This window comes from Protobothrops mucrosquamatus, unplaced genomic scaffold (assembly GCF_001527695.2).
Source record: "Protobothrops mucrosquamatus isolate PMUCROS unplaced genomic scaffold, P.Mucros_1.0 scaffold1906, whole genome shotgun sequence".
Taxonomy (NCBI): domain Eukaryota; kingdom Metazoa; phylum Chordata; class Lepidosauria; order Squamata; family Viperidae; genus Protobothrops; species Protobothrops mucrosquamatus.
The window spans coordinates 139,003-152,506 of NW_015388030.1; the positions used below are offsets into that span (position 1 = coordinate 139,003).

Here is a 13,504-nt window from a genome sequence, read left to right on the forward strand (position 1 = left end):
GTCATCCAGGTCATGGTTGTCCCAAAGGTGTTTTTCAAAAGGCAGCAGGACTTTGTGTTTTGTTTTGTTTTGTTTTGTTTTGCTTGAAGACGTTTCGCCTCTCATCCCAGAAGCTTCTTCAGTTCAGAACTTCCGAGCAGAACTGAAGCAGCTTCCGGGAGGAGAGGCAAAACGTCTTCAAGCAAGCCACAAAGCCCAGCCGCCTTTTGAAGAAGCCCCTTTGGGACTGAAGAGTTAGGCCCCGCCTCCCGCCATCCCCAACACCCCGCTCAAAGGCCGCGCTGGCCCCGCCCCGCCGTTGTCCGGAAGCGGGGTGCCCGTCTCCAGGAAGTGATGTCACTCTGGGCCAACTCCTCCCCCCCTCCCGGTGATGGAGGAAGAGGAGGCTGCGGAGGGGAAGATGAAGCAGTTCCACGGCGCTGTCCCGGTGGGGGTCGGCGGGTCCCTCGTGGCGGCGCTGGATCCGGAACGCGGCCGCTTCCCGTACTGCGTCGTGTGGACGCCTATCCCCGTTCTCACGTGAGCGACGGTCTCCTACTTGAGTCGGGTTGGGGGGGTCGCAGAGGCGAAGAGGAGAGCCTTTCCCTCCCGGTGTTGGGGACGATGGGTTGGGGAGTCGGCAGTTCTTGCTGCTTTTGCCGGAGACCTTGGCGCGATCTATCTCTCTATCGCGCTCACGCAGCCGGATGTGGTAAACAGGGTTGTGGGGTGGAATTGGGGGAATCTCACATGCTCCTCTAATGATGATGGTTGTTTGGTTGTGCAAGCCCATGTTCTTCGGGTAGTTGGTGGTTCCGTTGGAGCATGAGCATTTCTATCGACTCAGGTACTTGGACTTTAGCATGGCAGTGGCGAGCTCCAACACACACACACACACAAACACCCCCTACACACACACAGCCCCTTAAAGCAGGGGTCTTCAAACTTGGCCCTTTTGTGACTTGTGGACTTCAACTCCCAGAATTCCTCAGCCAGGCACACTGGCTGAGGAATTCTGGGAGTTGAAGTCCACAAGTCATAAAAGGGTCAAGTTTAAAGACCCCTGCTTTAAGCGCTCCCTCTCTCAGAGCCACAATTTTGATCAAAATTAAACTTTGCGTTGCTGTTGCTGCATAAATGAGAGCTGAATATTAGTCTCTGACATTGCATCTAAGGTGGCAGGATTTGGGGGGCGCATCTATTAGCATTCTAGGGATATTCTTATGTGTGTTTTTTTATATCTATACCAGTGGTGGCGAACCTATGGCACGCGTGCCAGAGGCGGCACTCAGAGGCCTCTCTATTGGCACGTGTGCCACCGCCGCCAGCAGCAGGTCCATCAAGCTGCCACTGCCGCCCGGAGCAGGAACCCCGCCCACCACAAAGGAGGCGAAGCAGCTGACTAGCAAGCTTGAGTAGAGGTGGTAGAGCAGAGGTCACCAACCAATGTCAATTGGTGGACTGGAAGAAAAGGGAGGTGGAAGCATTTTACATGCGTGCATGCGTGCACAGGGCTGTGAGCAAAACATGCTGCAAATGGGGCGGGACTAGTGCCTGCGTGATACTCACTAGCTCTGCCCTGTTCTTGCATGGTGCAGCGCCTTGTATCTGCACCCTGCGGTACGGCAGCAGCCATTTTTGCGTCTTGCAGCACGGTGGCCCATTTTTGCGCCCCCGGGTTTTGCGTGCCAGAGGCAGCACTCAGAGGTGCTTCCCTGCTTCCCCTGAGGGCACCAAAATGCTGGTGCAGCCCTGGCACTTTGTGATAAATAAGTGGGTTTTGGGTTGCAGTTTGGGCACTCAGTCTCTAAAAGGTTCGCCATCACTGATCTATACAAAAGATATGTATATATGAGAACGGGATTTGCAAAGGAATTGAGATATAGTTTTGCAAATGGAAGGACACATTCTTGGCTAAGAGGAAACATATTTAAATTCTTTTGATCTTTTGTCTGTTTTCGGTTCTATCTAGCATGACCATGGATGTCCAGTTCTACAGCTTCTGGAATACAGCTTTTTTTCAGTGTGAGAAAAGAAACAACACTCTTTTCTTGTTTCTACAGATGGCTTTTCCCGATCATTGGTCACATGGGCATTTGCACTTCTGCAGGAGTCATCCGAGATTTTGCAGGGCCTTACTATGTCTCTGTAAGTAGAAGTTTGTTCCTCTACATCAGGGGTCTCCAACCTTGGCAACTTTTAAGAGTTGTGGACTTTAATTCCCAGAATTCCCTAGCTGGGATCCTGGCTTGGGAATTCTAGGCGTTGAAGTTCACAGATCTCCAAGCTGCCAAGGTTGAGAAACACTGTTCTAGATGATAAATAACAAAGATAACAAAATTCAACCATTTTCAGCTTAGTACCTCTAGATCAGTGGTTCTCAACCTTTTTAATGCCGCGACCCCAACCGGTCATAAGTTGAGGACTAAACCGGTCGTAAGTCGAGGTCTAAACTGGTCGTAAGTCGAGGACTAAACCGATCGTAAGTCAAGGACTTTCCCTGCCCGGGAGCACCGCGCATGCGTGGTTCCGCCCCCTGCGGCAGCCGAGGCGTAGCTGGCAAGCAGCAGAGACGGAGCAGGCTGACCACCAGCTGGCCCAGCCCAAGGGAGGTAAGGCACCTGCCGGAAAAGGGGGAAAAATGGCGGACAAAAAAAATGGCAGACAAAAAAATGGCGGACAGCCTTGCTTGGCGACCCCCATGAAATGGTCGATCGACCCCAAATGGGGTCCCGACCCACAGGTTGAGAACCACTGCTCTAGATGTATGGGAGTACAATTCTTCAACATTCTCACCTTCTCTGGGTGGAGAACACCCAGAGAAGGTTAAAAAAGATAATTGTGTCTTGATTCTCAACCTGAAGAAGGCAAATTGGACTTGGAAATTTTGTTTGAGTTTTGACACTGCATATTGTATAAGCTTAATTCTTGCGGTTGATAAACTATGGTTTATGACTCCAGCAAGAATAGTTTATTCAATAAACCATGATTAAACAATAGTTTAGTGTGATATACATGGTCAGTGTAAATTCAATACAACAGTTAGTTTTGGAGGACATAAGCAGAATAAATAATGTTATCACAAGTATAGCTGATTTGGTAACTGAATGTGTTTTTCCTTTTTTTGTTCCCTATCCTCTTTAGGAAGACAACATGGCTTTTGGGAAGCCTGTGAAGTAAGTGTTAATTTTAATTTGCAGAGGTATTTTTGTGGCTGAAACAGAACAATAGATGCCATATTTCAGTTAAAACAAAAACAAATAGATTATAGTTGACTGATGGAGCTTGCACCAGTAAAGCAGCATTACACCAAACCTCTTTGTATTCACAATCATCTGAGCTTCTGATATAATCAAGCTTTCTACTAATTAACAGTAGAAGTTTGATCTGAAGTTAATTCATGATCTCAAGTGTCTCTTCTATCTATCCAAATATTGGTTCTTCTCTTATATTAGCCGTGCCTGCTTGTATCTGACACCTCTTTTGTGGGGGACCAAAACTGGCACAAAAGAAGAGAAAATGAACAGTAGTATCTTGTGCATCTCTATTTAGAAATAAATAATCTTGAATTTGCTCATGCTTCTAGGAAACGTATTCCCTATTAGATTAAAAAAAATTCTTTAAGGGGCTGCCATACTAACCAGGCTCTGTTTTTTAAGTTGGTAAAAGCAGTTGAAGGATACTCTTTGAGATAACCAATATAGATATAGTGTTTGTTCTGCTGCTTTATACAGCTATTTCATGCTTAGTTTATTCAGTACATGCCTGACATCCTCCTAAATGATAATTTACTAGTTTAATTTTTATCAGTTGCTGTCTTAAGAAATGTGAGTCTTTATGTTGTAGTGCTTTATTTTCATTCTCAGTCTCTTTGGGTATTACTGAAGGGGGAAAAAGCAATGTATGATACATGCAGCAAAGAAATGCTATAACAAACAAAGAATGCATATACTGTACTGGGTAGAGCTACAGACATGTTAAGGAGCAAAAATATTTCAAACAATTTACAAAACTGGAAGGCTTTGTCAGGGTGGGAGGTGAATATAGGGCAAGATGAGTGATAATGTAAAATTATAGGACAAAAAAAAGCAAGGGATGAGAGACATACTATTTTAACTATGTCTCCTTTTGATGGATTTTGATTAAGGTAATTACTCAAGTGATCTTGGTAAGATCCTTAATTCAGTGAAAAGTCTGCACTCCCACGATTTCATCAGCTTTGAACCCTACATCTTCAGGCTTCATTTGGACTAGGAGCTTGAAGGACTAGAAATACATATACAGTAATATTTCAGCAGATGTTCAATTAGATCAATCATGAAAGCATGCCATGAATTAAGAATTACAAGTAGCCCTCGACTTACGACCACAATTGAGCCCAACATTTCTGCTGCTAAGCGAGACAGTCAAGTGAATTTTGTCCCATTTTATGACCTTTCTTGCCATAGTTGTTAATTGAATCACTGCAGTTGTTAAATTAGTAACCCAGTTGCGAAGTGAATCTGGCTTCCCCATTGACTGCTTGCCAGGTCACCAAAGATGACTTGGACACTGCAACTATCATAACTAGTGTCCAAAGTTTGATCACATGACCATGGAGATGCTACAACACATGACTGTAACTATGAAAACCACTCATAAGTCCCTTTTTTCAGTGCCGTTGTAAGTTCAAATGGTTGTAAGTTGAGGACTACCTGTATTTGGAATTGAGTTATTTGAATACTTTAGTAACTTTTTAGAAAGTGAGGTATTCCATTTGATGAAAGCAGTGAAATAATTTTGATTTACTCTCCCCCCCCTTCTGTCAGATACTGGAAACTGGATCCCAACAAAGTCTATTCCTGTGGTCCCAGTGCTTGGGATACAGCGGTACATGATGCCTCTGAAGAATATAAGCACCGAATGGTGAGTAAGGTTCAGTTTTCAGTTTAAGTTTGAGGATGCCTATCTCAGTACTGATTATGTCTAGAGAGACATAATTGAAGTAGAAATATCTTCAATTGTACCTTTTTTTCTCTCTTATAGCATAACCTCTGTTGTGACAATTGCCATTCTCATGTAGCTCTAGCCTTAAATCTCATGCGATACGACAACAGTACTTCCTGGAATATGATCAAACTTTGTTTTTTCTCTTTGCTGTATGGAAAGTATGTAAGGTGAGTAGAAAACTCCATTGCTTTTGTGTCTTTGAGTAAGAGAGAGAAAGAGCATTTTCATCAAGGGCTTGGTTCTCCTTAAATGTCTCATGTATTAATATGCAGATAATTTTACGTCCCTTGTACCTAGATCCTTTCGATCCATTGATTCTTGTGGTGTAGAGCTTTTTCCCCATTGTAAATTAGTTGTACAATCTCAAATTTGCAAGTCCTTGTTAGCAGACAGTCTAGTAGAATTTCTGCATTTTTTTTTAAAAAGCCTCTAATGCTTTCCTAGTTGCATAATTTATTCTGCTTTTATGGTAATGTGGAAAGGCAGAAGGTTATACAGAACCAACTGCAACTGACACCTTTTGTCTTCTGACACTGCTTACATTGTTATGTCAATAACCTCAAAGGCTAGTAACTTCACTGCTTTTTAAGAGCTGAAATCTTCAGGTTGTTGAAAGCTGTTTCAGTGTCTGATCTAAGGAAGAAATACGTCTCTTTTCACAAAATAGCATTTCTCAACCCATTGACTTGTTGACCTGGATAGGCCATTCAGAAATTGTAACTATTATTTAATATTAATATTTAGTATTGTTTATGTATAAATATTATTACATAGCTTTACATTGTGCTACTAAACATTGTGTAAAAGAACATTCCTGTCAAAAGTGCAGTGATGACAACCTTCATGCTTGGAAGAGAGTAATAATTGTTTTAATAAAATTCTGAACTCCTCTAGCTAGAACCTAATGGAAAAAAACAAAACAGCATACTGGGAGTTTATATCAAATATCAGAATGTAACAGATTGCATACTTATTTCTTCCAAAAGTTCATTTCTGGTTTGCTGAAGCATTCATAATCTTATCAGTGAAATTGACAGATGGCAGAATATCGTTTGATTGTAAAATAACGGAGTCAGAAAACCTTGGAAATCTACTGTACATCACCCAGATTGTGCATCTATGTGGTTACAGCACTTAATATACAATGTATTTTATACTATCTGTATGCCAGTCAAAATAGACGAATGAAGGATTAATTGTTATTAACTTTTGAACCATGAGTGTGAATGGTGCTTCCAAAGAGTTTGTAAATGAAACTTGGCAGAGATGGAAAAGTAGGTGGAAATAGGGCTCGACCAGGAATATTCAATTAGCAAGTACTTAGACTTGGTTGCAGAGAAAGATAAAGGCCTAATACAGGGGTGTCCAACCTTGTGGACTTCAACTATCAGAATTCCCCGGCCAGCATGACTGGCTGGAGAATTCTAGGAGCTGAAATCCACAGGTCTTAAAGTTGCCAAGGTTGGATACCCCTGGCCTATTATGTCCCTTTCCTTGCCTGTGTTCTGCATATTCTCAGCAACCCTCCTTCTCTTTCTATCCGTGGTCCTCGGTGGCTGCACTTCAGTGGTTTATGCCCCCCCCCCCCACATTTTTAGTTTCTGAAATCTCTTTTCTCTCTTTTACAGCATAGGAGGCTTTGTGAAGACTTGGCTTCCCTTCTTCCTCCTTTTGGGGATTATCCTGATAGTCATCTTGACTCTTCACATCCGGTGATGGATGACATTGGTGTGTCCACCCACCCACCCTCCCTTTGTTCCCCTTTGAAGTCAAGTGATGGAACCTGTGGCTTTTCAGCCTAGGAAGGCATGGAGCCGCATGGTCTGGAAGCCCTCAAAAAAAGAACTCCATTTGTATTTTGTAATAACAACTCTGCTGTTATCCCCTGGGATTCTTTGTTTGGATGAGGATGGTTTCTTTGAACATACTTGACTTGGAACCTTTTGGGATTGGGAAAGGAGGGAGAATCTTGCATTGTACTTCTCACCAAAACTCCTTTGTGCCCAAAGTTTCCCCCATGGAAATCCCAAATAGGACTTTGGTTGGTAGGACAATGAGGGAGGGTTTCATTAACCTGGGGTGAGGTGTCTAAGGAGGTGATAACTTTCTCTGTTCTCCCTGAGCGGTGATTAATGGGCGCTAAATGGACAGTGGCTATCTGTGGTCACCACCCAGGGATGGGGTAATATTTGTTGCACTGAATGATGAGATTTCCAGTGATTATAGTTCTAGCACTTTTTTTCCCAGATGGTGGCCTCAAAATGGAAGACTGGTCCTCTTGATCTATGCAGGGCTTTATGTGAGATGAGATTTTCTTCTGGTGCAGACAGGAGTTTAAGGACGATGTTGTTTTCCTCTTACCCACTGCACAGAACGTCTGTCTCTTTGTGTGTGTGTGTTTTACGTCTAGCCTCATAGGAACCAGCATTCGAAAGGCAGTTGATCTCAATTGATCTTTGTCACGTTCTTGTCAGCTTAAACTGCCCCTGTCTCAGACCTGCTGAAGAATGTAAGCTGCTCTCTTTGACGAGCTGTTCTTAAGACTTCCTAGTTTCCTTTATAGAACTGAATTCCCAAAGCCCTTGCTCTACCTGGGTTCATCATACATTATATTGTGCCTTGGAAGTCACTGGAAACATAACCCATAGCCATTAAATGCTTCATCTTTTATAATGAGGGTTGGATATTAGAAGCCATACTGGCGTCATGTCTGCTTTTAGGAAACATGAATCATTCCTTTAGGGCTCAGCTTTTCCCTGCTGTAGCCAGGTATCTAAAGGGCAAGAGCTGCTCAGATGAATTTTAACTTAATTCGGGCTTACGGCCTTGCCTGTTGTGTGAAAAAAGGGGCACCCTTTTCTTTTTAACCGAAGGCGACCTAAAAAACCCGCTGGACTCTCCTTTCATTTCTACCCTTGTTGTTCCCTTGCTAGCCTTCCTCCTTTTGTTCCTCCTGCAGTACCAAAGATGCGTGCTGTGTAAAAAAAGAGGCACCTGTGGCTTAGCAGGTCTTGGGGGTCTTCGTTGTATTCAGCCATTTCAAGCATGAATGATGGCAGCTGTAGAAAACTGATCAATAAGCTCTAGGCTGATTAGAGATCAAAGGTCTTACATCAAAGTGACACCGTGTGGTGTTCCATCAAGCTATTCCTGGGCTATTTCGCTTACGTCCCAGTAGGGATTCTAGTTCTTAGGGAAATAATAGACTGAATTAATAACGCGCACATTACTCATTTTTTTTTCCTTTTTATTTTCCCCCCCTTCTCATAGTGACTTGCCAAAAAAAAAAAAAAAAAGTTCCAGGAAGCCCAAACTTTTCCCAGACCTGGAACTTAAAGCCAACTGTCTTTCGGTCATAGCACTGATCTAAGCTCATCTTTTCAATCAAATTAGAAAGTGCTTTTCTGACACAATATGATTGTACAAGCATTACCAAAATGTGAAGTTTGCTGGAGGAGCCAAAAATAATAATATCAGGGTGGCTGCGATCGGTTTTTCCTCTTGTTCTCAACATCTCTTCCTCCCCTGCCAATATTTTGTACAGGGTTTTTTTTTTAATCTATATTTGTGAACCGGCCAATTAATAATCAACGCTCAAAGGAGAAGATGAAGTGAGGGGAGAGACTTAAAGCTACCGAAGAGCTAAAGCTGCAGATTCTGCTTGTCTTGCTATTTTGCTCACTTGATAAGGAGAGATTTCCTAGTAGTACTAGTCAGTAGAACTGTGATTGGAAATAGCTTCTCTGTTATAAATTGCTACCACTTCTAAAATAAGTTCTTATGTTCCCTCTAACAACTGAGCCACATCCTTTATAGTAAAGCGGTTTAGGGGTGGTTTTACCCTACATTATATTTGCAACCCTGATTTATTGGAGTTCCAGAGATTGGGGGAAGCCAAAAATAAGTTTGCAGGACCTTGGAAAAATGCAGCTTAAGGAAGGCAAGTAGTGGCGTGCATGTGTTGTAGTCAGATTGCGGTTTCTAGCCTTTGCACAATCATCTCTCAAATATAGCCAAACCTACATTGTCCCATCTTGTTTAAGAGCCTCATGATAACTATTCATCTTTCAAAATCTATGTTAATGATTTTAATAACTGTTTTAAAATCTTCCACGGGAAGCACTTCTGGGTTGGAGTTATGAAGCTGATGAAACTGCTTGGATGAGTAGTGAAACGTCTCAAACTAACAAAAAAACCCTAGTCCAGTTGTCACGATCCAGCCTTCGGACATCTTTGCTTGGATGACAAGAGTCTTCAACAACACATTTCTGGATAGGAATTTTGGAAGTTTAAATCTTGATTGGTGCCTGCCTGACCATGCTTGCAGACAGCGCCTAGAAGAAGAAAAAATATTACTACTTGTTTGAGTAGATGTCATGAGAAACCTGTATGTCAAGAGTAAGCAATTTATTTTTCCAAGGGGCCACATGAGAAACTGTGACTGCTGTGGAGAGTGGAACCAATAGGACCAACACATTACTGCGAAGGTGCACAGGCACGCAGGCACATACTTAAATTGGGGGGGGGGGTCACGTTCAGAATAAAAGTGATGCAGTTGTATTGCAGGCATGGCCTACATTTACTTACATTTGATTTCTAATTTCCAATTGACCTCAAGTGAAGCCAGGCAGGGACAGCCAAAGAGGTGGATGTGGCCCGGGGGCTGTAAAATACCCAGTCGTAGTGATACAATCTGTGAACTCTGCATTGATTCTACATTCACATCTGCCTTGAAGTGTCTTGGTTGTAGGAATTTGGTCACATCTAAAGTACTTTCCAAAGTATGTTTCCTTTACATCGTTTCATTGTTGTTACTGTCTTCCATTTGGTCTTTTGTTTAGATTTCTCTGTAAAACTCCATCAATTTGCCCTGTTCTTTCTTTCCTTCGCTGGTGACTAGATGGTCTTCTGATCCAGTTGCTTGATTCCTTTGTAAATACTGAAGTTCTGCTGCTGTAATTTCATAATCCCAATGATGGTGAAAAATAAATGCAGTTGTGTACTCCGGCAAGCTGCAATGGCCGTTCTTTTTTTTTCCTCCAGGAAGAAGAGAAGTTTGTGTTCAGAATGAGTGACTCAAATATATTTTAAATTAGTTATTTGTAAGTGAGTAAGGCACCAGGCTAGAAATAGGAGACTGAGTTTTAGTCCTGCTTTACACATGAAAGCCAATTGGGGGTAGGCAACCTTGGCTCTTTTATGACTTGTGGATTTCAACTCCCAGAATTCCTGAGCCAACATGGCTCAACTTGGAAACCTCTCCCTTTCCCCTCAGATGGCTGGCTCGGGAATTCTGGGAGATGAAGTCCACGAGTCAGAAAAGAGTCAAGGTTGCCTACCCCTGAGCTAGTCAGTCTCTCAGTTCAATCCACCTCAAGGGTTGTTATTGTGGGGAAAATAGGAGGCGAAAGGAATATAATGTATGTTCGCCACCTTGCATTATTTATAAAAATAAAGGCAAGATAAAAATACAAATAAATACATCTGAAATTGAAAGTCAGTGTATATAGCGGTTAAGATGTTAGATTCACACTGGGAAGGCCTGAGATTCAAGTCCACCCTCAGTTCTGTGACTGACCTTAGGCTACTTTCTCAGTTTAATTCATCTCACAATGTTGTTGAGGGAAAAATGGGAGGAAGGGGTACTATGTATTCTGCCTTAAGTCCTGAAGAAAAGGCAGAAAAGAAGAACAAGTAAATCCACTGTAGAGAAGTATTGAAAGTGCCACATGAGCTATTCTACTCCTCCTGAGTTTGGAGAGTATGGTAGAGAAATAGGGTCTGCTTACAATTTTTCTTCCCTCTCCAAAATGCAGACTTTTATCCTCTGGAGCATATGGTTACACCAGAAATTTGCAGAAACCCAGACTACCTTTATATAGGTAACCCTTGATTTACAACCGCAACTGAACCCCAAATTTATGTTCCTAAGCAAGAAGTTAAGTGAATTTTGTCCCTTCCTTCCCACAGTTGTTAGGTGAATCATGGGAGATGTTAAGTTAGTAACATGGTTAAATGAATTTAGCTTCTCCATTGAGTTTGCCTGGGGCACTGCAACCGTCATAAATAAGAGTCAGTTGCCAAGTGTCTGAATTTTGACCATGGGGATGCTGCAATTAAATGTGAAAAATGTTCATAAGTCACTTTTTCCAGTGCCGTTGTACTGTAACTTTGAATGGTCATTAAATGAACTGTTGTAAGTCGAGGACCGTCTTTAAAGAAAATGGAAAAAGGAAAACCCTAAACCAATCTGGTTAGGGCTATATGCCTGATTGTCAGACATAGAGTTTCTTACAGAGCAGAAGACAGAAACCAGAGTGAATTGGGCATGGAGATTGCTAAAATAGGGGATAGTTGGCTGGCATGCCAAAAGTTTGTTCTACACTGCTTTGTTTTGCTATAGGTCCCACTTATGTCTTTAAATTATGCCATTATTACACATTCATTCCACTTACCTACTCTCTGTTACGATCAACTATGCTTGGTAAAGTTTTTTTACACTACTAACTGGTCCAAGGAAAGCTTTTTTCCTTCCATTTTGGCCATGTCCTCATCATGTCAACAACTCACCCGGGCTGTTAACAAGTCTGACAGCCCTGCATTGCCGTCAGTGTTCCCGTGTTGTCTAGAATCAGCAGACACCCACATTGATGGGAGAGAGTGGCCCCTTTCAGCGAAAGGACACTTGACAGCTTTTGTTCTGTTGACAAAGGGAAGTTGTATCCTGGCACACGTCTCATCCTGCTGTTGGCACTTCAAAGTTCATTTGGTGATAACCTGCGTGAATTAAGGCAACAGATGCTGCTGATGGACCTGGGAGTCATCTCCAGGGGCAACAGTGGGACTCCTCTCCCTATAAGAGGTTTTCCTTGAGACTGTCTACAACAAAAATACGAGATTTGCAAGGCTGAGGAATTCTGGGAGTTGAAGTCCACAAGTCTTGAGTGGCCAAGGTTGAGGACCCCTGCCTTAAGGACAGGGCATTTCTTGCTAGTTTGGGCATCACATTTTAAACATCCTGGTATATATTGATTAAGCAATCATGGTCAGACTCATATACCATATTTGAGCCTTAACGTTGCAGTTTGAAAATCATAATGGTTGGGTTCGTATACCCTGCCAAGTTATATCTGAAATGTGATTTGAATAAAGGGCCTGGTCGCTATTTTTTTTTCTATTTTGTAGATCTTGGACATAAAGAGATAAGGACCACCTCCAGTTTGCTTAAACTTTGCATCTCTCCTGGATTAAACAGTGCAGGATTGGTCTCTGGTTAAGGGGATCCTGCCTGCTGGAATCCGTACTGAAAAGGCTTTCCCTTCCTCAAGAAAAAAGTATCTAACATTAAGCCATTTGTAAATATTCCATCCTAGAGTAAATTGATTGAGAAGGTGGTGGCCTCACAACTTTGGATACAATTATTTGGAACCATTTCAATCAGGGTTTCATCTGGAATAAGGGTCTAATAGTGAGGAGTACATGGTGCTCTCTGATATTATTTTCTTGAGGCTGTTTTATTACCCAAACTAGGTAACATCATCGCAACACACAATCAAGCTCACAAAGCACCAAGGACCCCTCATTGCAACCCTGAGCTACAAATATTCTCCTTTATTGGTTCTAATGGGGTTTTTGTTACCTTGGTAGATAATTTGCAGCAACATTATGTTGAGACCCCAATAATTCTCTCTTGCTGCTTTAGATACCATGACTGTGGTGTTCAAGAATGTCTGTTGGATATGGGAGCGCTGTTTTGCAATGGTCGGGCCCGCTGGCTGGCAGTTTGACATGCCTGATTTAAGTCATTGAATTGGTATCTCTTAGCTGTTGTTATGCTATTCAACATCTGCTTAAAACTGCTGGTGGGCAGTCATTCAGAGCTTTGGCATGGTGTACCACCAGTATGCAGAGGCCACCTCTCTCCCTCTTTGAATCAGCACTTTGAATCTTGTCTAGTTCTGATGCTGGGATGGATGAGGGAGAAGAAGCCGAAATCAAGCAAGATGGAGGGGATGCTGGTAAAGCGAAAGCTTGAAGCAAAGTCTGCTTCGAATGGGGATTTACTTTCCAAAAAATGATCAGGTTTGGAAGTGTTTTTGGCACCCACTCTCCTTTGCAAGTAAAATCTAGCTCTCCATTCTGAATGTGTTTTCCTCTTGAAAGAACTTTTGAAAATCACGAATGTAGCTACGAGGACTCTCCCTTCCTCTCTGCAGAGGCAGGATAGGAAAGAGGATTGTACCTGTATTTAGTTTGGGAGGGGAGAGGATTACATAGATTTGGTCTCCGTAGTTACTAGGGGAGCAGCTGGGACTTCAATTTTCTGCTGTTGATTCTCTTGAACTCCTCAACTGATCCACACCAGGGCCCCATCGGAGGAGCTGACTTAGTGAGAATGTACCCTAATTAAAAGCAGGTTGCTATTAGTTGGCTGGCAGCTCTAGCCCCGAGTCCCTGCCGCTTCCATTTATTAAATTCCTCTCAGGCTTTGTCTCATTGGACCCACAACCACTTTCTCCCCCTCTGAGACTGGTGT

General features: G+C 42.6%; 1 protein-coding gene across 1 annotated transcript; it reads left to right on the forward strand.

Moving 5' to 3' along the window:
- Positions 1-370: 370 nt before the first annotated feature.
- TMEM222 (transmembrane protein 222) lies at positions 371-6,712 on the forward strand. The gene is made up of 6 exons (XM_015823538.1): positions 371-519; positions 2,043-2,127; positions 3,124-3,155; positions 4,788-4,884; positions 5,005-5,135; positions 6,597-6,712. The coding sequence occupies exons 1-6, from the start codon at positions 371-373 to the stop codon at positions 6,682-6,684; spliced, it is 582 nt and encodes a 193-aa protein (XP_015679024.1). The 3' UTR covers positions 6,685-6,712.
- The last annotated feature ends 6,792 nt before the right edge of the window (positions 6,713-13,504 follow it).

What these genes read in the sequence shown, in the direction of transcription:
- TMEM222 (XM_015823538.1), top strand. Translation starts at nt 371, where the DNA reads ATGGAGGAAGAGGAGGCTGCGGAGGGGAAGATGAAGCAGTTCCACGGC. An exon ending in GCTTTTGGGAAGCCTGTGAA is followed by an intron (nt 3,156 to 4,787) that starts GTAAGTGTTAAT and finishes CCCTTCTGTCAG; the next exon opens with ATACTGGAAACTGGATCCCA. An exon ending in AAGAATATAAGCACCGAATG is followed by an intron (nt 4,885 to 5,004) that starts GTGAGTAAGGTT and finishes TCTCTCTTATAG; the next exon opens with CATAACCTCTGTTGTGACAA.